Source organism: Myripristis murdjan, chromosome 10 (assembly GCF_902150065.1).
Source record: "Myripristis murdjan chromosome 10, fMyrMur1.1, whole genome shotgun sequence".
In the NCBI taxonomy this organism is placed as follows: Eukaryota; Metazoa; Chordata; class Actinopteri; order Holocentriformes; family Holocentridae; genus Myripristis; species Myripristis murdjan.
Window position 1 is genome coordinate 27,256,637 of NC_043989.1, and position 27,195 is coordinate 27,283,831.

Sequence of the window (27,195 nt, forward strand, 5' to 3'; positions counted from 1 at the left end):
GCTGTCTTATGTAATCACTCGTGTTAGAAACACAGTGTCATCTGCAAATTGGAGCAATGTAGCATATTATTTGGGTGAAAATGTGAAAATGAAATGACATTTTTTTGATTCTCCATTGAGCTATAAAATTCATGGGAGTCCAGCCTGAAATTGGACTAAAGAGCTGAACATTTAGAGAAAACAGCATAATATTACTTAAGGGAATTATTGAGGCATATTTTTTTTTCCTCTAGATGCATGTTTTGCTCTAACAAGTGAGTTGCTGTCTTATCACATGCTGCCTAAATTACAAAATGCTCCCTTTGGTACTAATTGCTTTATGAGCCATCTAACTTGAGTATTATAATGTCTGAATAGTCTAATGGAAGTGGGGTATGCTTGATTTATGTTGCCAAACACTAATATGACATCAAATATGGACAGAAAGAAAGATCAGATCAGGCTCCATCCTCTCCATCCAGGCTGTTTCGTCTCATTTTGCACAACGTATTCACACGATCAAACACCACCAACACACTCGGCAGCCTTGATAAAACCATGAACTGAAACCTTGGCACTTGAGTTGCACTGAAGCTCGATACATTTATCTCATATCTGGAAAATAAGACGCATCGTAGTCATGGCCTTCACTTTTGGGTGGGCATAGCAGCTTTTACACTAATCAGCTGTTTTGCTTATTATCTGTAGTTCTGAAGTGGTAAAACTGATCAAGTGAATTATATGAGCAAACTTTTTGTATGGATCATAGTGATTCTGTTATTCAAGACTGATGTGATGCTCAAAATGTAAGAGAACATATAAAACGGAAATACAAATATGCATTAGTCCTGTATTTAATTTCATGTTCATAAGCGTGAAATAAAGTACTTAATCATTCAGGATCTTTTTTTTTCCCCACACACAGGAGTCATCCAACATAAATATGTTTCAGATGTTATAATCATATTTTTTATCAGTTATTCCATTATAATGGTAATTTCTTAGTTTTCATCATTATCAGTATCATCGATAGTTTATATTATAGGATTACAGTTGAAGGATCATTCATCACTCAATAAAGACAGCAGAATTTGTGAAAAATATAAAAGAAGAAAAAAACAAAGACTCTCCCTTTTGCCTCCTCCATCAGTGTAGTGTTTAAGAGTACCTGTTTTCACCTGCTCGCCCTCCCACTCACTTCGCTGAGCTAATTCACCCCATATTAACCAAACACTTGTAGCAGCCTTTGTTTGAGAAACAAATAAAATATCTGTAATAACTTAACATCTCAGGATTAAAAAAAAAAAAAAAAAAAAAAAAAAACTCCAAATCAAACAGAATAAATTAAGAGGATTGTTCCTCAACGAAGACCCGCCTCCATCGATGTTGTTGTGACATTACTTCTCGGTGAGTGACAGCTGAAGGATCCTCTCAAGCTCCTCCTCTTCCTCCTTCCGCTTCCTGAGTCAAGAATAAGAAATAGAGCTGATTGGATATAACTGATACAACTACTTTGCAGGCTATAAGCTAGGAGGAGCACTAAACAAAATAGTGCACTAGGGCTGGACATTTTATCACAATATTATCAAAACTGCAAAATGGCCAGGTGCAATGTCCAAATTTCAAGGCCTGCAGTTTTTGATAAAATGTGTGACAAAATAAACCATGGAATGTATTGCATAACCAATCATTAGGGGTGTAACAAATTCATTCATTGCAAATCAAGAAATTCTGCCAATTAAAGTGATCTGAGCTGCTACTGACTAGAAAATCTTTTTTTTTTTTTTTTTTTTTTTTTTTTTTAAATTGTGAATGAATCTTTTCATAAGTTAAACCTATAATATGGAGATTGTACATATAAATTTGTTACGCCCCTAGGTGTTCAGAAGCATTAACAGAATTATGACCATGTGCACTCAGCTGCATTTGTTCTCTGCTGAAGCATGAAGCAGGTAGTTACCTGGCTCAGTCCACGCCTCCTGCCTGAATGAACTACTGTGGAAATTTAATTCCAGTATTTTTCAACTTTGGCCCCATTTTTCCACCTTCTGGGTCCAAATGACCCATAGGGACAAAAACTTTTGGAATTGGTGCAGTATTAAGCAAAAGCCCTAACCAAACAGCCGCATGATGGGCTGCAAAGTAATCAAACAGAGAAACTGCACACAACAAATTAATGTCCACTAAAAGTGCTTGTTTTTGCCACTGACAGGTTCAGATTGTTACTGTATGCGTCTGACAACATTATGGAATGGATCCCTACAAACATATACTATCACTGACTTCCTTCCCATCATTGATTTTAATTGCATTTTACCAACTTGAATCAAACGGAATTGTTCCAAATCTGAAAAATCTGTTTTAAATCAAACTGACTGTGAAGAACTGTGTCGATGTTAACCCAAAGAGTCACACCCCTACCAGTCATTTGTAAATATTGATTTTGTTCCTCTCATGCCTGCTCTCCTGCCAGGCTCTTACTGGCTATTGCTGCTCTAAAAGCTTGTCATTGCACACAAACTCAAACATGTATGAAAATGTGCAGGTGTGTGAAATGAGGAATGCCCCGGAGCCTCACCTGTCCATCTCCTCCTGCTCCCTGCACGACAGCTCCATGGCAATACGCAGCTGCTCATCGAAGCTGGTTGCCACGCCAAAGTGTCCCGGCAAAAGGGGCTCGGCCACTGTGCTGTAGGAGGGCGGGGAATTAGCAGAAGGGTCCAGTGGGGAGGCAGAGGAGGGCTGGCTGGGGTCAGCGGTGTCTTCTCCCTCTCTACTAGCCAAAGAGATGGACAGGGACTCCTGGATCGCTCTGTCAGAGGAAAAAATAAAAGAGTGGAACAAGAAGGGGAAGACAAGGTCAAAAAACACGGGACGACTTCAAAAGAACATTTCCCTGCTGGACTTAATTGCAACATGACTGACTCCCAGGAAAAGGTTGAAAAAGTTTCACTCTCAAGCCTTCATGGTTAAGTTCCAGTTCAAAAAATGCTAGCCATCTCTGATTGAGTGTGGGGAAAAAGAGGGTCCATGCTTTTACAACAGCAATGATATAAGATCAACTTTGAGTAAGTAAAAAATTTTGTTTAAAAAGCTCACACTCGTCATGAAATATAATCCAAGTCTCCAGTCGTCTCTCTCTTCCAGAGAGCTTGTGAAGGCTTGTGCTTAAATATTCTTCATCGGGGATTCAAGGCAACAGAGAGTGAGTGCTTGAAGATTTCTATGTTGACCCCTGACATATTAAGACAGGCAGAAGTCAGGCCAGCTCACCTCTCCAGCTGAGAGTCTTCTTCATACAGTGGAGACTGAGGGACTGGGCGGCTGTTGGTTAGGGCCTCCCAGATGGTCACCTACATGGGAGACAACTGGCTTTATATGGGATGGGAACAACACTGACGGGACACTTTGCTGCCAAGAGAAAATAGGCTAATCGTCAACTTAAAGGGATGGTAATCTGAAGTATGTGATGTTTAATTATGTGCTTGCCTTGAAAAGGCAACACATCTTATTATTGTGCATATTTATTAGTGGGCAAGCTGCAGCTTGCACACTTATGTTATTCCTACTATTTCTTTCTTTATTTATTATTCCGTACGTTTTTTGGACCGTAACTCCTCCTACAGCTTTCGTTTTAGGCCCACACAATGAATTAGGAAAATGTGCGGCCCGATTGGGAATAGTGTGCTATTACTTTTCTAAGGAATCCGACTTATGGAATTCCCAAAATTCCCATTTTCCTGAAAATTTCGGCCATAGGAAATGAATGGCCAAAACTTTGCAAGGCTCCAGGGCCCACAGCTTTGGACCTGCGTCCACGCACAAAATACGAAAAACGTGCATCTTATTGAGAAGAAGCAGGGTTTCGATTTTCAGACCGATCCGACATTCCGTTTTTCCGCAATTCCGGTTTGAAGTTGGAATTCCAGACGCAATACACACTAATGGAGTTGAGCTAGAGTGGCATTCTTGGCATTCCTGAGCGGCTAGAGTGGAGCAGCCCTGAAAATTCGCCTAAAACTTTTGTCTTTAACTTGCTCTCCTGGCCACAATTTTCACTCCACATGCATAAATTTGGCATCAAATTGTAGGAAAAATAGTTGTGCTTTGAAAAATGTAAATACAAAAGCAAAGTAGCTTCAACTTTTTAAACTGTGACCCTTAACGAGGCAGGAGTGCCAGCTCTCTCCCCCATAGACTCCCATTATATCTGGAATGCAAAGTCTCGGGAGAGAAGCAGAAACACACACGTTTTCAACTCGCCGTTTCTCGGGCATTTTTGGGAGTTGGAAAATAATTTTGACACCGTTTGAAAGCCCAAAGCGTTACCTTTCTCATGATACGTTTTATTTTCTGCTCGGAAACCGCGCGCCGCGGTTACGCTTCCAGCTTGCCCACGCAGTTTCCCCAGAAACTGCACAATCCTCTAGTTATGTGCTTGCCTTGAAAAGGCAACACATCTTAAAATCCTGCATACTTATTATTTTTATTATGTGCTTGCCTTGGAGAGGCAACACATCTTATTGTTGTGCATATTTATTCTTATTATTATTATTATTTTTATTCTGGACATTTTTGGCGCGCAACTCCTCCTACAGCTTTCATTTTAGGCCCACACAATGAATTGGGAAAATGTGCGGCCCGATTGGGAGAAGTGTGCTATTGCTTTTCTAAGGAATCCAACATCTGGAATTCCCAAAATTCCCATTTTTGTGGCACATTTTGGCCCATTCGAATGAATGGGCCAAAACTTTGAAAGGCTCCAGATCGTACAGCTTTGGACCTGCGTCCACGCACCAAATACGAAAAATGTGCATCATGTGGAGAAGAAGCTGCTTGCGAATTTTCAAACCGATTCGACATGCCGTTTTTTCGCAATTCACGAAAAACAGCTCACGAAATACAACAAATGGCCGAGGATTCAAGTGGTACGTAGGAAATAGAGCGACGTGCCTGAGCACCTAGAGCGAGGCAGCCCTGAAAAATCGCCTGAAACCTTTGTCTTAAACTTGCTGTACTGGCCACAATTTTCACTCAACATGCATAAATTTGGGATCAAATTGTAGGAAAAATAGTTGTGCTTTGAAAAATGTAGAGACAAAAGCAAAATAGCTTCAACTTTTTTCATTTCGACTCTTAACGAGGCGGGAGTCCCAGCTCTCTCCCCCATTCAGTCCCATTATATCGGCAAAGCAGAGTCGCGGGAGGAAAGCAGAGACACACACGTTTCCAAATCGCCGTAAATCGGGCATTTTCAGGAGTTGGAAAATAATTTGACCATGGTTTAAAAGCTCAAAGCCTTAGGATTCTCGTGGTGCAATCCATTTTCTGCTCGGACTTACTATCGCGGAGAAAAATGCGGTAGTTTGACCCGTGTTTTTCGGCGATCTTGTCACCAGCAACAGTGTCATTGCTGGTGTCTGCCTCATAGAATGTAATTTCGGGCTCCGCCCCCATGAGCTCCAGTAGCGTAGCGGTAACTTCTTTACCTCTCAAGGTGGAGAACGGAGTTCAATTCTCCTCCTGCCAGGATTGTCAGATTGGGCTATTTTTAATTCCGTTGGGCAGGGAACAATCACGTTGGGCGTCTACTTCAAAATTGGGCTGCTTTTGGCAACATTTGGCTGCTTATGAACTTTCAACTTTCAACACTAATTCTGCATCAAGGTAAGAAAAAAATATGGAGCCTATTTGTGTGACTGTGACTGATTTACGGTAGTTAAATGAATAAATAAATGAATAAATAAATACATGAATAAATAAATAAATATGCTGGAATGTGATACTTATCTCCAGTCTTCACCCACTCTACTGATTTCCAGTCTTAACTCTGTTTGTGACTGTATCTACATTTACATCCAAAGAGCGTGAGCTCCCTCTACTGGCAGCCCTGTAAATATATACAAAATAGATGTTATTATAGTTAATAATATTAAAATAATAATAAAAAAATGTATGAACATTTTTGAGATGTGTTCTAATATCCCTCAGTAATTGTCAGGTAGCATAACAACCTTTTATTTATCTATATAATTCTCTTGGGATTTTTTTTTGGAATTTTTTAATATTGAAAGCAAGAGGTATGGTGTCAAAACAAAGGCCCACAAAGGGGCACTACAAAAATATTAAAAACCAATCTTTTCATGGATAAGGAAGCCTAACAAGGTAACCAAGAGATAAGAAAAATAATTGTTTTTTGTTGGTATTTTATGGCTGATTTAAAACATGGGTCAAAACTGAGCCTAACACCGGGGGTGTTACCATGAAATCAACACAAGAGCAAGGTTAATGTCCTTTATCTAAATCTTTCTATCTGTTTATGTATCTGATTATCTATCTGTCTACAACAACAACAACAACAACAATTGTAATAATAATAATAATAACACCTATAGCAATAATAAGGTTATTATTATTATTGTTGTTGTTGTTGTTGTTGTTGTTGCTGTTGTTCTTGTTATATAGTTTTTTTTTTAGTAGTAATAGTATTAGTATTAATAGTATTTAGTATTAATGGGCAAATTCTTTTTGTGCACTGCAGCAGACACATACGTGTCCCCCAAACGCCCAGCAGGTGGCTCACTATAAAACTCATGTCTCTCATTGCTCACCCACCTCTCTCTGTATCTGGTCTAGCTCTATTTAGTCAGTCATCTTAAGAGAACGAAGCTGCATTATTTGAAATTGTGAGCTCAAGAGCAACTTCTCAGCTTTCAGGAGCAGTCGGAATTTGTCCGATAGAGCAAACCTTACGGATGTTACCATAGACATAATGTTACGGTATTTACAATATGACATGCGCAGTAATGTCGGTGACGACACGTCCGGTTTAAAAGGAATACGATGCTGCATTATTTGAAATTTTATCTACAAAAGCCGTGATTGGGTAGCGCTTTTGCTAGCGGAGTATGGACCAATCACTGCTGCAGTATTGAGTGACGCATCCGGGGACTACAAAAACACGCCGCACTCCGAACGTAACCCCCTTTGACTCTGCTGCTGCTGAGAGGTAAGAATGGTTTTGATTTACGATTAATTTTCTTGGTTTACAAATGCTATGAGACAGTAAGATTAATTTTCTAGACGCATGTTTCTGATAAACTTTGTTGTGTAACACATAAGGCAGTGAGTTGGGTAAGGATACAGCATGGGTCCGTTTCACAAAGCAGGTTTAGTGAAAACTGAGACTGTTAACCCTGAAATCCCTCATTTTAGGGTTAACAGGCTCCCTCTTAACAGATTCAGAGTTTTCACTAACCCTGCTTTGTGAAACGGAGCCCACGAGTGACAGTGCTGCTTGGGAGAAAATCGCCTCTAACTGATATACACATGGCCGGTGCTTGTTTGCTAACGTTAAGCTAGCCGCTCGCCTATAACTGATATACACATGGCCGGCGCTTGTTTGCTAACGTTAAGCTAGCCGATCGCCTCTAACTGATATACACATGGCCGGCGCTTGTTTGCTAACGTTAAGCTAGCCGCTCGCCTCTAACTGATATACACATAGCCGGCGTTTGTTTGCTAACGTTAAGCTAGCCGCTCGCCCAGCACTGACATACATATTGCCGGCGTTTGTTTGCTAACGTTAAGCTAGCCGCTCGCCTCTAACTGATATACACATGGCCGGCGTTTGTTTGCTAACGTTAAGCTAGCCGCTCGCCTCTAACTGATATACACATGGCCGGCGTTTGTTTGCTAACGTTAAGCTAGCCGCTCGCCCAGCACTGACATACATATTGCCGGCGTTTGTTTGCTAACGTTAAGCTAGCCGCTCGCCTCTAACTGACATACACATGGCCGGCGTTTGTTTGCTAACGTTAAGCTAGATGGCTGGCTCCCGCTGGTGCATTCGCCGACACAAATTCACATGTGTTTTTACTTTGCCTTGTCACACCATAGGTTCATTCTAGAGGCAATAACTTATACTGCTCTAATATATTGTCTGTGCATGATGGCTCTGCGTATTTTTAAATAGATGAAGCGGTGCATACCCGTTTGCCTTTATGGCAGACTAAGTTGACCATTTTAACATAGATGGGTTAGAGATATATTACAGTGCAGAAATACATAACAGCACCTACTTAGCAATAAATTGGTCTTGATACTTAAACTTGCACATCATTACTGTGTATCTCCTATATCTTCATCCTGTTTATCACACTTTTTCCCATTGTAGCACCTTTTTATTTAGTAAAAATGAGGTAGTGATGATGTACAAGATCTAACTGTATATCTTTTAATTCATAAATTGACAAACCTTTGCTTGATAGCTCACTGGTGGGTTAGGTGTCTTTCAAATGTCTGCATCATCTTATTGTTACTGCTCTTGTTTTAGGTACAACCTCCATTTGCACTGGTAGTGTTAAATTTAAAAAAAACAATACACTGTGTGTATATATAGCAATACAGTCTAGTATAGTTGATGTACACTTATGTTTATTTTGAAATTAATTCACTTATTTTTAGTAGAGAAAATGTAGTAATTGTTGCTGTGGTCATGTATGTTAAGTAGTTTCTCCTCTGTTGTAGACGCTTGTTCCAACTACAGTGCTCACTTTCAGTGCTTTTCAGGTAAGGAAACTGAAATGCTGAATATTAATTACAATTTAACATTGCAACCTTCACATCACATTGCAGAAATTGCAGTGAATCACAACTGTATGGTTAATGTTACACCATTGATTTATTGAGCTACAGTTTTAGAAGTTTTTTAGGTTTCACTACGTAAGTTTTATAAATGTACAGTTTATACTCACATAGCTACACGTAGAGATTTGCTCTTACAATGCTTGAAAATAAGTTTTTACACCTCAGTATCACTGTTGAAAGTTAAACTTGTTGCTGTAAGGTCATGTTTCCTTTTCTTTGCATTATAAAGAACATATTATTGCTACTATTAAATGTAGGCTTTCAGTTTTATATGGTTATGCTGCAATTTTTCATTTTCGTTCAGGATTGCCTCTGCACAAGCAGAATGCCAAACCTATCACCAATACAATTTTGCGCATTTACTTGCAGTGATCTGAAGAGTTGAAGCATCTTTAGTTCCTTATTTCCTTAAGTATGAAAAGACTTAACTAATGTTATGTTTATAAGACAGATAATTGAAAAACATGCTTATTTGACTTGTTTTTTTTCCTCCTTTATGTTATACTACAGATCCATCTATACCACAACGGTCCTTTTCAGGTAGGTTATGTTGTCAGTTTTGCTTGATTTGGTCTCACATCACATCACATCACATCACATCAAAGCAACCATATTAAAGATCCAGCCTTGAAATTGCAGTGACTAATGTTATCTGGAAAGCTACCACCAATTTAAAAAATGTGTTATTACAAAAGCTATGGAAAAATACATCTTTTTAGGAAATAGGAATAGGAGAGAACTTATTTTGGGGCTGACTGCATCTCCGTTGACTGCTTACTGTATCATAGTTTTGTTAATTTCTCACATGTCTTTTGTTATTTCTTTTCAGGACTACACATCTTTGCATTTTACATCCTGGTAAGAATATCCCAGTTTCAAATTATGATGATTTGACATGCAGTGATTAATGTTGCATTTAACAGTACTGTATGTACTGCAGTTTAGGAAAAAAAAAAAACCATTTTTAATTTCTTTCTGTCTTGCAGGTTTCCTGTGTTTACCAACAACAGAGACCAGTTACTCATATTTATTTTAAATCATTTATTTTAAATCACACATATTACAGTCTTAAATACTTACACAGTAAAGTTGTCCTGTTTAACTACTGTCTCCAGCTTTCCCCAGTGTTTTTCAGGTGAGTAAACCATTTGAAGTAATAAAGTTGCATGAAAAAATCCACTATCCTATCTAAAAGGATGCTTTCAGCCTTTGTAAACCAAGAACATCACTCGATGCTGGTTAGATGAGGGTTTTTTATTATTATTATTATTTGTTTTTTTGGTAGTCTGTGCACCACTGGAGATGTCAGATTACAATTACTATATTACTATTATTATTATATTGTAAGTAAGTGGCCCTACCAACTCATAGGAGACCTTTTCAGCATCATCTGACTGTTTAAGTAAGTGACATTTTGGATGCACTCTGAAGTCTCATGCCAAAAATGACAGTAGACAGTAGATGCGAAAAGCTGGCATTGTGAGTCTAAGCATCATTGAAGCAAATCTAGTCTTACTGTGTGCTTGCTCTCAAGTGTTTACTAGTGTGTATGTGTGATCACATTTTTTAGTGTTAAAATGCAACATTCTTAAATGGCAATATAAACACTCAATTGGCATATCACATGGAGCAGCAAGTAACCTTCATATGGGTAAGATAAGACTTTAAACTTTCTGTCTCATAGCTGATTTCCCTTTTTGTACAACAGGTCCACAACAGAAGAATTCACGTGACAGATTGCAAACTTGCACTTTCCTGCCTTGGTGAGTGTCACACCAATGTGTCATTTTGTCATCCTGCTAGGTCAAATTGTTGTGACATTAATTTGTTGAGTTGCAACATAGTTGGCTTTTAATACCTGTATGTTTATATGTACATATAACGTGTGTATACGTTCTTCTTTTTTTTTTCTTTTTTTCTCCCCCTTCAGGTTCCCTCTTCTCATTCTACAACTACAGACGAACTACATACTAGGTAAGTAACAGGTGTTAAGTAACTGGAAGGATTTCTGCTTGTTTTTAAGATGCCAAGAAGAAGCAAGAGATCCCAGGCTGCACGCGCCCGCTGGACCAAGTTGGACCTTGCTGACACCCAGACAAGCTCACTTTCGACCAGTGAAGAGGTACAGTTAGAATAAGTGTGTGCACTTCTCCTGCATTTACATAATTAATATTTTCTAATAACATGACAAAACAAATTACAATTTCAAAATTTCCTCTCCTGTTATCTCTGAAAATTAGCTTTAGCCATATTTCTTAGAGGATGACACTTGCTAAAATTTGAAGGCATAAAAGGCTATGACATACATTTGAAACTCCCTTTAGACATGTTACAGGGTTGCTGGGGCTCCTTATGTCCTAAATTAGAATTTCTACAATCCGGGGCATAAAATTAGGTTCTCAATTGCATACGCAAAATTGATCCCCTAATTTTACTTGTAACAGTAAACACACTAAAACTTTGTTTACAAAATAAAGGTTGAAAAAACATGTACATCTTTGTCGCTATTTGCTAATCTGATCCCAGGCTGCAAGAGACCAGTCAAGGAAAATGGACCTGGCAGATCCTCAGATGAGCCAACCTATGACAAGTCAGCAGGTATATTAAGAAATGTGGTAACATTTGACTTATTTACTTCCTGGAACTGCTGATAATGTCTCACTGGTGAGAATCATGAGAATGCACTATTATTCATATCTGCCTTTTTTGGGAACTGGTTTCATACTATTTGTGGTATACTGCAAATTCTACAGGTAAATATAAACCGTAAATATGAAGTTAATGAAAGTTAGAATACATTTACATGTTTTGAAATACTTATTTTTGGTATTTAGTTTTTTTCCCATGTTATGTAAAAATGCATGAGATAAGAGCAGTTTTTTTCTCTTTTACAAGTAGTCTTATTATGGTTTTTCGCACCCTACACGTGTCATGAATACATATTCTTATACCAGTCAGTATCATTAGAACCACACATTAAATCAATATACACAAAATAGACTGAAACATTGTTTTAATCAAACTTTTGATACTAAAGACACTGAAACGCTCTAGAAAAACATTAAGGTTGACATAACTTTTATTTTCTGTAGTACTGATTTGCTAATCTGGCTAGGTTGGTTCCTAGCCAGTTATTGTTACTAATTTCTTCAAATGTATATATAGTTAACATGTTTAAGATATTCTATTGTTAAAGAGATGATGGTGGTGTATAATACAAAAGTTCTGTTGTAGGGGTTAAAGTTCAGTATAGGTTGTGTGAGCAAATTCAAGAGGTTTTATACTGGCAGAGGAGAGAAATGTGCAGGATGCAGCAGGGCTGTGCAATATGTCTTAAATTTCCGATCTCAATATCAGTCTTCATGTTGTGAGATACACATGATTATACAGCACATTTTCTGTAAGTTTCATTATAAATAGTTCATATACAATCACTAAATTTTAAATGTCGTTTTTCCTTTTTACATTTTGATTCACTAAATGTAAAGGTTTTTTCCTTTTTACATTTTGGATGACCTCCCTGACAAAGATAATTCATCATGTTATGTTTTTTTCATTTTATTTTGATCTTTTTTGCACTTTTTCAATTATGTAGTACACAAAACATGTAATAAAAGTAAACTGAAAGGGTAATGATTGAAGATGTCTGTCAGCTCAGTTGCAGTCTTTACTTTGTTTACTGTTGAATTGAAACACAAATGTTCCAAATACAAGGAGAAAAATATGAAAACCTGATCAAGTATTGTTTATCAAGTATGAAATTAACAATGTAATAAGAAATAGACTTCTCAATATGGTCATTTTATATAAACAATTAATTAAATATTAAGTAATTGTTTTTGCTGTGCAATTGTTATTAATGTAGTCTGTATAGATTAAAAGAATATTCCTATGTTTCAGGCAGAACACTCTGTTCTGCTTACTCATGCTGGGGTGAATACATGCCATTTTCACATCTAAGTTCAGTGGTTTAATTCCTTTGCATTCGATATTGTGTTGGCTTGCTTTATTTCATACCTCCTCATGTGAATGCATGTGTTGTTGGTATGACAGTAAAGAATCCTTAAATAACGACTTGAAGTCATTGCTCTGGCTCTGTCAAAGTGCAAAAATAAACCTTACAGCGGTTCTGAAAGCGTTTTTTTTTTAAGTGTATCACCAGCTTACTTCTCCTAAAATAACATCTTTTTTTTCTCCCCTATTTCAATGTCAAGTCATATTTCAAATACCCATGCTAAATATTTTTAATAACACAGCTTTGGTGTTACTTTAAGGTTTATTTTTTCACTATGACGGAGTCAGCCATCTTGTTTCTGGATGGTTAACTTGTAAAAACACTATTCTGCCTGAAACACAGTTGTATTGCTTTAATATCCTCAATATCACATTGCTTGATCAGTCTCCTACCCATCAAAGCCACTCCATAATAATAAAAAAAAATCTAGGTATTGTGAAATCTATACTCCCTCACAGATGTAACAAATAGATTGTTTTAAGACCCTGTTACTGTTATCATGGATATAGGATTCTGCACGTGAACCCCACCTCCCCACTTTTATAACATTTGTGTCAATAATTCTGCACTTTTTGTCTATTCACATATTCATAAGGTACGTGGTCTGGAGCATCAGGAGCCAAGCAAGACCAAAGCTGCAATTGAACATTCTGCCAGGGAGCACTCACAAGACACTGCTTATGCACCCAGGGTAATATCTGTCCAGGCATCCCATCACCAGGGTGATAACAGGTATGCTCCGTCCTCGCGCAATCACCAGTGCACATGTAATGCTCTCATGTTTCTGGCTTACAACAGTGAGGGAACACATTTTTGTACCAGCGACCTTGACAATGTGCTACAGGGTGGCGATGCCCTGTACGCTAGCCATATACAGCAACTTAAAGATGAGGGGAAGTTTCAGGACAACCACTTGACCTTGGAGGAAGTGCCAGAGAAAGTCACAACAGACAGGCACACTTACAAAGTACATAAGCATGACATAATGGCGGGATCCCTTAGAGCCACTGGAACGGCTGATTATCCAAGCTGGTGGATTAGTCTTTCCGAAAGACTTCAGTGTCTGTCGACAGATGTGTCCCATGCCTTGCTGACAATCAGTCCACTGTGCATTGCAGTGTTTAGAGACAAATCTGGACGGTATGGGTTTTTCGATTCTCATTCCAGAACAGCAGATGGTTTGCCTGCCCGTACAGGTAATGGCACTGCTGTCATGCTGACATTCACCCACCTCAATGAGATGATTGACAGACTGCATATGATGTACAGCCGCTGGGAAGACAATGTACAGTATGATTTCATGCCGGTACATTTTGAAATCAAAAGCCAACATACGACTGCTTCCACCATACCAAAAAAGCAGGAGAGTGCAGGAGCCCAAAACACACTCATCACACTTTCTGAAAGTACAAAACCTACTCTTGTAAACCCTACACCAAAACAAGTTCAATCAGTAAAAAATCAGGATCAACTTGTTGCATCAGCAGCAAAAGAAGTACCGGTAAATGTGAGCAAACTCAACAAATCTCGCCGAAGAAAAACGACTCGCACTAAAAATCAAACACATACATCTATGTCTCACAAAACAAGATTGGAACAAAAAAGGCAATGTGAGAAAAAACGTTACGAGCTGAATCTTGATTATCAAAGCAGAAAGAAAGCATTACTGGTGGACAAATACCACACAAATACTGCATTTAAAATTATTCACAAAGCCTACATGCTTGGAAAATATAAAAATGATTCAGATTTCCAGAGTAAACGCAAAGCATACATAGTCAAAAGATATAAAAACGATCCTGGTTTCCAGAGCAAACAAAAAGGCTACATTGTTAAAAGATATAAAAACGATCCTGATTTCCAGAGCAAACAAAAAGGCTACATTGTTAAAAGATATAAAAACGATCCTGATTTCCAGAGTAAACAGAAAGCATACATACTTAGTAGATATAAAAAAGACCTTGTTTTTCAAAGCAAGCAAAAACAGTACATGGTTAAAAAATACAACACTGATCCTGAATTCAGACATAAACAGAAATCATACATGACGTTAAGATACACATGTAACCCTGATTACAGATCCAACAAAAAACAGACTGTTCAAAGCAGATATCAAAATGACCCAAAGTTTAGAGTGCAACATATTAAATGGTGTGCATTATATCAAAAAAACAAATCTAAAGATCACACATTTAATATTTACCGTAAAATGCAATGTGCGTTGAAAATAAAAGCTAAATACAATCGTTTCTACAAACAAAAATTGCAGCCAGATGCACCTCTTCTGAACAGCCTGATGCAAAAGGCAATATCTACATTCCATTTAAGAATTCAATATGGTCCCACTCATGTGTGTACAGTGTGCCACAGAGCTCTTTTTCCTGATCAAGTTAAGGTCTGTAATAGGACAAAGTATGTAAAAAACATTAACATTGTAACAGCTTGCTTGACAGGAAAATATGTTCACTCTTGTATCAGTGAATGCACAGGTCCAAAGCCATGTATAGTTCCCCAAGAGAGAAAGAAGGAATGGATTTGCCACACATGTGATAACCATTTAAAAAGAGGGAACATGCCATCCATTGCAGTAAAAAATAAACTGGAGCTGGCATGTATTCCTGCAGAGTTGCTTGATTTGAATGTACTTGAAAGGCAGCTTATAGCCAAAATTATTCCATTTGCCAAAATTGTTAGCTTGCCTAGAGGTCAACAAAGAGCAGTTCACGGAGCCGTTGTGTGTGTTCCATCAGAGATGGAAGAAACTGTGAACTGCCTCCCAAGATGCAGAAGTGAATCTCAGATTTTGCAGGTCAAGTTAAAACGTCGTCTTAATTACAAAGGACATCAGCTGTTCCATACTGTAAATATGAGCCGTGTATTGGCAGCGTTATCAGTACTAAAGGAAATGCATTCTGAGTACAAAGATATATCCATTAATGAAGTAGCTATATTGGAAAATTATTTTGATGATGAGTGTGATGAACATGAGCCTGAAGTTGCCACAGAGGAACCAGTTAATGATAATTGCAATGTGCAGCCCCATAGCTCTGAGGGACTAAGGGATGCTGCAAATCAGGCTGTCAATGCACAGGAAGTACAAATAAGTGATACACAGCAAGTAGATACAAATGACAAACTTAGTAACGATGAAGAGAAAGATGAACTTAGGCCAGGCCTAATGTTAGATTCCTGCATGCAGCCACCTGACATAGGTCATGAAATCCTTGCATATGGTGAGGGAATATTTAGCATTGCACCTGCCCAAGGAAATAAGCCTGTTGGTTTCTTTGCGATTCCAAAACTTGAGGCTATGGCGTTTCCCGTACAATTCCCTGATGGACAGAATACTTTGGATGAAGTAAGAACAATCAGTGTATCGCCAAGTATGTACTTTAATGTAAGGTTGTTCTCGGTCGATACCCGTTTTGCACAAGACCAAAGTTACTTATTCTTTGCCCAGTTTGTCACTGAAACACACATGGCTAGAAACAGCATGTCCATCCAACTGCGAAAGAGTAAGCCCATCACGAGAGATGGCCGTAGGATTAGCAACAAAATGGTTCAGGATAAACAGGAACTTGAAAGACTTTTACGACACCAGGATGCAACCCGCTTTATGCAGCCTTTAAGAGGGACACCAGCTTATTGGCAAAAAACTCTTAGAGACTTGGTTGCAATGATTAGACAGCTAGGCAAACCTACATTCTTTTGTACATTCAGTGCAGCTGAAATGAGATGGCCTGAAGTGATAACAGTTATAAAGAGGCAACAAGGTGAACAAGTAGACTTTTCACAACTTGACTGGAATACAAAATGTGAAATTCTGCGTAGTAACCCTGTCACTGTAATGCGCATGTTTGAAAAGCGTGTTGACGCATTAATGAAAGATCTTCTCTTGTCACCTGCTCAGCCCATTGGTCAAGTAGAGGACTTCTTCTATCGCATGGAATATCAAATGAGAGGATCTCCACACATACATTTAATTGCTTGGATCAAAGACGCCCCTGAATTTGAGAGCGACCCCGACGACAAAGTTTATGAATTTATTGACCGGTACATAACATGCCAGATGCCTGACCCCAAAACTGACCCAGAACTCTATAAAATTGTCTCAGAGGTTCAAATTCACAGCAGAAACCATTCCAAATCATGTAAGAAGGGGAATGTTCACTGTAGATTTGGTTTTCCTAAAATGCCCATGGAGACAACTCTAATAACCCGTCCCAGACCACTTGATGATGATGATGATGATGATGATGTGACATTTAAAAAAACCAAGAAAACTCGCAGAACCAAAGGGGACAACAAGGCAACTGCAGAGGCTAAAAGGAAGCTTAAACCCATATGGGATGTGCTCAATGACCCAAAAGTGTCAGTTGATAATTTGTCAGAACTCTTGGAAAAATGTAACCTAACCTTAGATGAATATGAAAAGTGTGCTGCTGCAGTGTTCAGCTCCAATGTAATTCTGATGAAGCGTCGACCAAAAGACTGTTGGGTCAATGGATACAATGCTGACCTGCTAAGAGCTTGGAATGCAAATATGGACATTCAATACATTCTGGACCACTATAGCTGTCTGATGTACATGCTATCTTATGTGTCCAAGCCAGAGCATGAGATGGCTGACTACCTGAAATCAGTATTTCAGGCTGCGCGTGACACTAATGTAAATGAACAGGATCAAATGAAACAAGTAATGCAAGCTTATTCTAGGCATAGACAAGTCAGTGCACAAGAGGCCGTTGCGCGAACTTGCAGCCTAAAACTCAAAATGTGCTCACGCAACATTGTGTTCATACAAACGGATGACGACGCGTTGAAAATTAGTATTCCTATTGAGAAACTACTAATGCAACAGGACAACAGTGAAGATATTTGGATGAAAGGAATTACAGATAAATACAAAGCTAGACCTCTGGAGCCCGAATTTGAAAACATGTGTCTCGCGGAATTTGCTTCAAAATACAGGATAGTTTATGGCGAACAAACAAAGGGGAAAAGGGTGAAAAGTCTTTTACGTGACATGGGACACATTCAGGAAAGAACAGTAGGAAAGCCAGCCATAATCAGATACGCTCGCTTCACTGAACAAAAAAATCCTGAAAAATATTACAGTAGATTGCTTAAACTGTATCTCCCCTACCGTTCTGACACCCAGCTAAAAACAGCCCAGCACCCAACATATGAGCAGTTCTACAAAGGTGCTTATGTTAAACTTCCTGGAACTGATTGCCTCCTAGCAGTATGCGTGATAGTCTCAAATAACAAAAAGAACTATGAACAACACAGTGAAGAAATAGATGTAGCCTATGAAGAACTTCTTAGCCATCCATTTGAGGATGCATGGGCAACAATTGCACCTGCAGCAGAGGCAGATCGCTTAGAGTGTATTGCTGAACAAGAGTTAAATAACACAGAAAATGAGCAGGATGAAGTTCCAGAGTACCAACTTGATCCTAAACAGAAAACTGGAGTTGTACCCTCAATACAACCACCAAAGGTTAGCCGTGAATACGTCATACAGCTGTATCAAAGTCTAAATGCCACTCAAGCGTCGATATTCTACACTGTGCGTCAGTGGTGCCTTAAGCGTGTTTGGGGCCAGAACCCGCAGCCATTCTTTTACTTTGTTTCTGGTGGTGCCGGCTGTGGCAAATCACACGTAATAAAATGCATTTTTGAAGAGGCAACAAAACTATTTCGTCAGCTTCCTAATCTACGCGAGGAAGCTGACATTTCAATGCCAACTGTGTTATTGACTGCATTTACTGGTACTGCAGCATTCAATATTTCAGGACAGACCTTACATTCTCTGTTAAAACTGCCACGTAGTTTAAAGCCGCCTTACCAAGGCCTTGGAAACAATTTAGATGAAATGAGAGGAACCCTCTCAAATGTAGAAATACTTATTATTGATGAAATTTCCATGGTTTCAAAGCCTCTGTTTGCATATGTCAACTGGAGATTTCAACAAATCAAAGGAAATAAAAAACCTTTTGGGGGGATATCAGTCCTCAGTGTAGGTGATTTCTACCAGTTGCGGCCCGTCGGCAAAGCCAAACCGCTCTGCGTGTATGAGGAAACTGAGCCAGACTTTTGGAGGGAAAATTTTACCATGATAACATTGACAGAAATCATGCGCCAAAAAGAGGATCTTGCCTTTGCAGAGCTTTTGAATAGGATTAGAGTGAAGCAAAAAACTGAACCTTTTAGTGACACTGACAAAACTCTACTTGCCCGCGCCATCACCACATCCGAAGCCTGCCCAGCTGATGTTATTTACATATTCCCTACCAATAAAGAAGTTGACCGCCACAACAGTAAAACAGTTTGTGCCCTTCATAAAGAGATTATAACCATTGATGCGGAAGACTATCTTAAAGACACACGAACAGGGCAGATGAAAAGGCTCGCAGCTCCCACCAACAGTAAACAGGGAGAATTACTTACAACTCTAGAAGCAGCTGAGGGAGCACGCATCATGATTACTAGAAACCTTGATGTAGAAGATGGTATTGTTAATGGCACATTTGGAAAAATAGAAAAAATAGTCACTGAAACCAAAGATGGGCACACCAGAGTACAAAAGCTAGGACTTAGACTGGATAATCCAAAGGCAGGTCAGAAACAGCGCCAGATCCCGCAGGGTACACCAGATAGCTTGTTTTACATGGACAGATTGCAGGAAAGTTTGAGCAAAAAAGGTGTAGTTCGCCATCAGTTCCCTGTTAAATTGGCTTTCGCATGTACAAGCCATAAAGTACAAGGCATGACGGTACAATCTGCGGTTGTATCACTTAAACATGTATTTGAAGCAGGGATGGCATACGTCTCTTTAAGTAGGACAACCTCTCTAGATGGATTGTACATAACAGATTTTGATGAAAGCAAAATTTATGCTGATGGTGACATTGCTGTCGCAATGCAGTCCATGAAAACAACATCCCTCACAGGTATTATGCCACTTTTAAAACATGTACGTGAAGCAGACCTTGTACAAATGTTTAAAATAGTGCACCACAACACAGAAGGTTTAGTCTGTCACATCAATGACATCAAACGCCATCACGAATTGAGACTTGCAGATGTTTTATGTCTAACTGAAACACATCTGTCAGACTCAATTCCATTCGACAGTTTAGCATTAGACGGATACAGACTGTATTTATGCAACAGACAGCACTGTTACATGCATTTTCCTGACTTGGCTAGAAAACAAGGTGGGGGAGTTGCAATGTACTGCAAATTCCATGTTAGCGCAGAGGTATATGAGTATGTACCGCATGTCACCGACCTTGAGTTTTTAGCTATCAAAATTAAAGCACCAGTGAATTTAGTGATAACAGCTATATATAGACCTCCAAATTATAGTCTCAAACATTTCATGCCAAACCTGCAAAACCTCCTAGATTATTTGCAGGTTAACTGTCCACACCCAATCATTGTTTGTGGAGACTTTAACGAAAATTTATTAGATAATGTAAATAAACCTATTTTAGAGATGTTTGTGTCAAGGGGTTATACACAGCTTATCACTGATGCCACTACAGAAAAAAATACACTTCTGGATCACATTTATGTTTCTCAGCCAAATGTCTGCTTCACATCAGGTGTACTGCAAACGTATTATAGCTACCATAACCCTGTGTATTGTATAGTTTAGGCACATTACAATTTCCACTTTGCGCAATAACTCCTAATGTTCGGTTTCTGACTTGCTGCGCGGGCTGTTCTATGCAATATTTTTATGGAGGTATGGTTTCTTCAGACCCAGGGTGTGTGGCCCAGTACCAAGAGACACCCCTGGGACAACGTAACAAAGGAGCAAGAGCTCCACTGAGGCCTTGTTAATTGTGTGGCACAGAGTTCAGTTGGTCCTGTGCATGGTCATAGCGAGTCACCGTTGTTCAGTCCCCAGTTAGGTGTAAGAGCGCGTTCCCTTTGGAACTCGTTTAGGGGGGATGTTAGTGTGGCGTGAACGTGGTTAGAGCAGTTGTCTCAGGAGCACATCCAGAGCTGCAGGTGGGTCGCCAGTTTATGGTTGCTTAACCGAGCTCTCGGGCTACAGTGCATAAATACCTGCCGCAAGTAACGCCTGAAGACTAGGGAGGAGCTTAGTTAGATTTTGGTTAGGCAGTTAGGGGGACAGGACTTCAATGACATTTTGGCTGTGTATTTGGACTTATTGAGCATGTTTTTGTAACTATGCAAATGTGATTTGTGTGTGTAAATCTTTGTGTTGCTCTTTTGCTGAAAAAACAAGGTTTGGATTCATCAGGCCCAGGGAGTGTGGCCCAGTACCGGGAGACAGCCCTGGGATGAGGAAAGTTAATTACTTCCTATTTGGGTAATAATCCCCCTTCCCTACCCCCCAGCCACTACATTGTTTTATTTTCACTATTTATCCTGTTCGTATGGACAATACATTACAGTGTAACGTGTATAGAATTATAGTTAAACTGGAGGGAAGAGGTGATACCATGAGGCAAGATCAAGTCTAACAGTTCCTGAGGCCCAGTACCGGGAGTCAGGTTCTGCTACTTGGTCTCATGGTTTCACACTAACCCTGACCCTCTGTCAGAGCGTGTTGTCCCTCAGGTTTTAGGTTATTTTCTTCTGTTGTTTAAATGGTTTATAGAGTATTTTTCGACATTCCTTGTTTATAATCTTTATATTGCTTTTTGGTACTTTAGTTCTAGTGTTCAGTTCTGTAACTTTTATAGATACCATACGCCTGGATCAAGTCTGACAGTTCCTGAGGCCCAGTCCCGGGAGTCAGGTTCTGCTACTTGGTCTCATGGTTTCACACTACCGCTGATCCTCCATCAGAGCGTGTTGTCCCTCAGGTTTTAGTTTATTTTCTTCTGTTGTGTAAATGGTTCATAGAGTATTTTTTCTACATTCCTTGTTTATAATGTTTATTTTGCTTTTTGGTACTTTACTTCTAGTGCTCAGTTCTGTAACTTTTATAGATACCATACACCTGGATCAAGTCTGACAGTTCCTGAGGCCCAGTACCGGGAATCAGGTTCTGCTACTTGGTCTCATGGTTTAACACTAACCTTGACACTCCCTCAGACATGTTGTCCCTCAGATTTTAGGTTATTTTCTTCTGTTGTTTAAATGGTTCATAGAGTATTTTTTCTACATTCCTTGTTTATAATGTTTATATTGCTTTTTGGTACTTTTGTTCTAGTGTTCAACTCTGTAACTTTTATAAACACCATACACCTGGATCAAGTCTGACAGTTCCTGAGGCCCAGTCCCGGGAGTCAGGTTCTGCTACTTGGTCTCATGGTTTCACACTAACCCTGACCCTCTGTCAGAGCGTGTTGTCCCTCAGGTTTTAGGTTATTTTCTTCTGTTGTTTAAATTGTTCATAAAGTATTTTTTCTACATTCCTTGTTTACAATGTTTATATTGCTTTTTGGTACTTTAGTTCTAGTGTTCAGTTCTGTAACTTTTATAGATACCATACGCCTGGATCAAGTCTGACAGTTCCTGAGGCCCAGTCCCGGGAGTCAGGTTCTGCTACTTGGTCTCATGGTTTCACACTACCGCTGATCCTCCATCAGAGCGTGTTGTCCCTCAGGTTTTAGTTTATTTTCTTCTTGTAAATGGTTCATAGAGTATTTTTTCTACATTCCTTGTTTATAATGTTTATATTGCTTTTTGGTACTTTACTTCTAGTGTTCAGTTCTGTAACTTTTATAGATACCATACGCCTGGATCAAGTCTGACAGTTCCTGAGGCCCAGTCCCGGGAGTCAGGTTCTGCTACTTGGTCTCATGGTTTCACACTAACCCTGACCCTCCGTCAGAGCGTGTTGTCCCTCAGGTTTTAGGTTATTTTCCTCTGTTGTTTAAATGGTTCATAGAGTATTTTTTCGACATTCCTTGTTTATAATCTTTATATTGCTTTTTGGTACTTTACTTCTAGTGTTCAGTTCTGTAACTTTTATAGATACCATACGCCTGGATCAAGTCTGACAGTTCCTGAGGCCCAGTCCCGGGAGTCAGGTTCTGCTACTTGGTCTCATGGTTTCACACTACCGCTGATCCTCCATCAGAGCGTGTTGTCCCTCAGGTTTTAGTTTATTTTCTTCTGTTGTGTAAATGGTTCATAGAGTATTTTTTCTACATTCCTTGTTTATAATGTTTATATTGCTTTTTGGTACTTTACTTCTAGTGTTCAGTTCTATAACTTTTATAGATACCATACGCCTGGATCAAGTCTGACAGCTCCTGAGGCCCAGTACCGGGAATCAGGTTCTGCTACTTGGTCTCATGGTTTCACGCTAACCCTGACCCTCCGTCAGAGCGTGTTGTCCCTCAGGTTTTAGGTTATTTTCTTCTGTTGTTTAAATTGTTCATAGAGTAGTTTTTTCTACATTCCTTGTTTACAATGTTTATATTGCTTTTTGGTACTTAAGCTCTAGTGTTCAGTTTCAAACTTGTTGAGCAAGCTGTTTCAAACCAGCAGTCTGTCATAACTTTAAAACACACCAACATTAGTTGTCAATATGTATGCTGCTCTGGAAATCAAAACAAACCACTGTAGGCAGATGTAGGCAGATAAGTCATTGCTCTAAGTGTTAAAAAAAACTAACTCATATTCAATTTCTGACCTGCCAAGCAAGCTGTTTCAAATTAGCACTCAACCGTTACTTAAAATCAAACAACATTTTGATCACTTCAGTATGGGCTCTGTAACTTTTACAGATACCATAAGCCTGAATCAAGTCTGACAGTTCCTGAAGCCCAGTACCGGGAATCAGGTTCTGCTACTTGGTCTCATGGTTTCACACTAACCCTGACCCTCCATCAGAGCGTGTTGTCCCTCAGGTTTTAGGTTATTTTCTTCTGTTGTGTAAATGGTTCATAGAGTATTTTTTCTACATTCCTTGTTTATAATGTTTATATTGCTTGTTGGTACTTTACTTCTAGTGTTCAGTTCTGTAACTTTTATAGATACGATACGCCTGGATCAAGTCTGACAGTTCCTGAGGCCCAGTCCCGGGAGTCAGGTTCTGCTACTTGGTCTCATGGTTTCACACTACCGCTGATCCTCCATCAGAGCGTGTTGTCCCTCAGGTTTTAGGTTATTTTCTTCTGTTGTTTAAATAATTCATAGAGTAGCTTTTTCTACATTCCTTGTTTATAATGTTTATATTGCTTTTTGGTACCTTAGTTCTAGTGTTCAGTTCTGTAACTTTTATAGATACCATACGCCTGGATCAAGACTGACAGTTCCTGAGGCCCAGTACCGGGAATCAGGTTCTGCTACTTGGTCTCATGGTTTCACGCTAACCCTGACCCTCCGTCAGAGCGTGTTGTCCCTCAGGTTTTAGGTTATATTCTTCTGTTGTTTAAATGGTTCATAGAGTATTTTTTCTACATTCCTGGTTTATAATGTTTATATTGCTTTTTGGTACTTTAGTTCTAGTGTTCAGTTTCAAACTTGTTGAGCAAGCTGTTTCAAACCAGCAGTCTGTCATAACTTTAAAACACACCAACATTAGTTGTCAATATGTATGCTGCTCTGGAAATCAAAACAAACCACTGTAGGCAGATGTAGGCAGATAAATCATTGCTCTAAGTGTTAAAAAAAACTTTAAAAAAATTTCTGACCTGCCAAGCAAGCTGTTTCAAATTAGCACTCAACCGTTACTTAAAATCAAACAACATTTTGATCACTTCAGTATGGGCTCTGTAACTTTTACAGATACCATAAGCCTGAATCAAGTCTGACAGTTCCTGAGGCCCAGTACCGGGAGTCAGGTTCTGCTACTTGGTCACATGGTTTCACACAACCTAATAAGCAAGCTATTTCAACTTAGCAGTCAACCCTTACTTGAAATCACACAACATTTTTATCACTTCGCTATGGGCTCCATAACTTTTATAGTACAAATAACTATATGGACAATACACTTCTGCACAATAATTTTATGGAGGTATGGTTTCTTCAAGCCCAGGGTGTGTAGCCCAGTACCGGGAAACACCCCAGGGATAAGGAGAATTAATTACCTCCCATTTCTGCAATTATCCCCCTCTCGCACCCCCAGCTGCAAAACTGTTTCTCTTTACACTGTTTAACCTGTTTTTATGGGCAAGACATTACAGTGCACTTGGTGTATGAAGGTATATTTCTCAGACCCAGAGTGTGTGGCCCAGTACCGGGAGACCCTCTGGGATGAGGAGTATTATCTCCATTGTGAAATGCTCTCCAAACTGCTACTACAATGTTTCTAGACATCAGTCACCTGTTACTTTGAATCACACCTAAATTGACTGTTGACATGTATTCTGCTCTACAAAACCAAACAAAAACTGTAGACAGACCACTCATTGCTCGTAGTGTTAAAAAAAACTATATATATGATAATATTCGCTGTGTGACCTTCTCAGCTGGCTGTTTCAAGCCAGTAGTCCGCCACTAGGTTAAATCATACCAACACTGCAATCACACTAATGTCCTTTTATTAATACAAAACAAAAGCAATCTCATAATGCTTGGTTGTCACTTTAACTAACTTTTCCCAGCCTCTTTTTGGAAGAGAGCAGTCTTTTTCTAACTGTATTGCAGGTCTGCCAAGCCCCTCTGTGACAGCCTGGATCAGCCACACCCGCACTTCATCCATAGAGCTCAGCTTGTCCATGTACGAAGACGCCTTGCAGGTTTGAAATGTAATGTCAAGTTGTACAAATTATTGTGTATACATGTCACTGCTAAGTCTAGTCCTCACAGCCCCAGTCAGTTGGTCAGAGGAAGGATGGCAACTTCTCCAGTGGGCACAAAAATGAAGGACGTGACACGCTCCAGACCAAGAAGACCAATGGGCAACTGTCAGGAAGACCCCAGCCACCGAAACATTGAGCATCTGCATAGGACATGAGCACACAGGTACAAAAAATCCATCCTATTTATCCTGCATCACAATCTACTTAATTTTTGGTTTTGTCTCATTTACAGTTAACCAAAGAATATTGCAACTCTGATGGTTTTGCATATGAAAGTTGTGTACTTAATTCCATAGCCCAGTGTTACAATGGCTTAATATTACATGTGTCATTTTAAAGGCACGGCAGCCGAGGAGACTGAAGATGGCCAGGCAGATCAATGGCACCCCTGCTGAGGAATCAAAGCAGCAACAAATGAAAAAGTTCAGGTAAAATGAGAACCGATAACACATTTGAAAAAGATGTAGACATAGATATATCTATAAGGGGCAACAGAAAAGTTTCACTTATTTATACAGAGTTTATTTTGATTGGATTGTACTCAACATAGCACGAGTATGGTCACATAACTAACAAGTAATTATTGTCATTTTTTGTCACATGAAAAACTGACCAAGTACTAGAGAAATTCTGACCTTGCTCCAGTGAGGAGACAAAAACATGTTACAAAGAAAAACAATAATACCTGCATGTAAAGTGGTTTGCATTCAACTACACATAATCTAATATTAGAATATGCGTAAATCTCAACATAAAAATTTTTGTGTTGATTTTCCTTAACATGAATTTAATACACTACTTTGAAGACCTGTCTTTTACACTGTCTAGATACTGTCTCATGACCTTATGTTTTGTTTATATACATTATGTATGCTTCCAAAGCTAATGTCAAAACCACTATACAAACACAAAACATGTATTGCATTGTCTTGTCTCTTTCCAACTGTAGATACTGCAGAAGACTCAAGAAGAAAACAACCAAAGAAAGGAACAAGAGCTCCACTGAGGACATGTTAGTTTTGTGGCACAGATTTCAATTGGTCCTGTGCACAATCATAGTGAGTGGACATTGTTCCATCCCCAGTTAGGTTTAAGAGCGGGTTCCCTTTGGAACTCGTTTGGGGGGGGGTGTTAGTGTGGCATGAACGTGGTTAGAGCATTTGTCTCGGGAGCACATCCGAAGCTACAGGTGGGTCACCATTTTATGGTTGCTTTACCAGGCTATCGGGCTACAGTGCATAAGTACCCGCCACAAGTAGCGCCTGAAGACTAGGGAGGAGCTTAGTTAGATTTCAGTGTGTTGCTCTTCTACTGTAAATAAATGTTGTTCCTCACAAAACATTTGGTGTTTCAGCAGTCATTATTTCCTATATTTACTTTTTCCTGATTCCCTTTTGTAGAGGTAAACAGTTTTGGTCAAATTGTATTAATCCTGTTAGATCCATTAAAAACATATTTTGTGTTGTATCATAATTTAAGCATCAAAACTACTACTAAGTTAATAGCATGCATGTACTGATACCAAGTTTAGCATTTATTTCCCCTTTAAATGCATTGACCATTTTTAGTCTTGCCATGTCACTGCAGCTACAATGACCCACACCCTGCTCAAAGTCAATGTCACTCACTCACTCCTAGTAACACAACACAACATTAAAAGGGTATTGTGAATCTAAAAATGCAGAAAAACATGACTAAATCCATTAATGTTACAACATTTGACAATGAAAATTGTAAATGGCACTATCAGCATACTATACATCAAAGAAGAGATGGTGATGTCGCATGGTGTCTCCTACAGGTAAG

General features: G+C 39.1%; 1 protein-coding gene and 1 long non-coding RNA gene across 4 annotated transcripts in view; one reads left to right on the forward strand and one right to left on the reverse strand.

Moving 5' to 3' along the window:
* Positions 1-833: 833 nt before the first annotated feature.
* The window catches only part of ankrd13d (ankyrin repeat domain 13 family, member D), a 60,102-nt gene continuing 33,740 nt past the window's right edge, over positions 834-27,195 (reverse strand). For both annotated transcript variants that reach the window (XM_030061323.1, XM_030061322.1), the window contains exons 14-16: positions 3,253-3,332; positions 2,558-2,791; positions 834-1,440 (exon numbers count right to left, since the gene is read on the reverse strand). In XM_030061323.1, the coding sequence (XP_029917183.1) occupies positions 1,377-1,440; positions 2,558-2,791; positions 3,253-3,332 (378 nt within the window). In that variant the 3' untranslated portion in view covers positions 834-1,376. The remainder of the gene's footprint in view (positions 1,441-2,557; positions 2,792-3,252; positions 3,333-27,195) is intronic.
* LOC115366088 (uncharacterized) lies at positions 22,080-26,748 on the forward strand. 2 transcript variants are annotated; one of them, XR_003928805.1, is made up of 4 exons: positions 22,080-22,238; positions 23,740-25,552; positions 25,729-25,817; positions 26,339-26,747. It is a non-coding gene; the product is annotated as an uncharacterized LOC115366088 (long non-coding RNA). The 2 variants fall into 2 exon arrangements; XR_003928804.1 differs by lacking the exon at positions 22,080-22,238 and having other exon boundaries at positions 22,948-25,552; positions 26,339-26,748.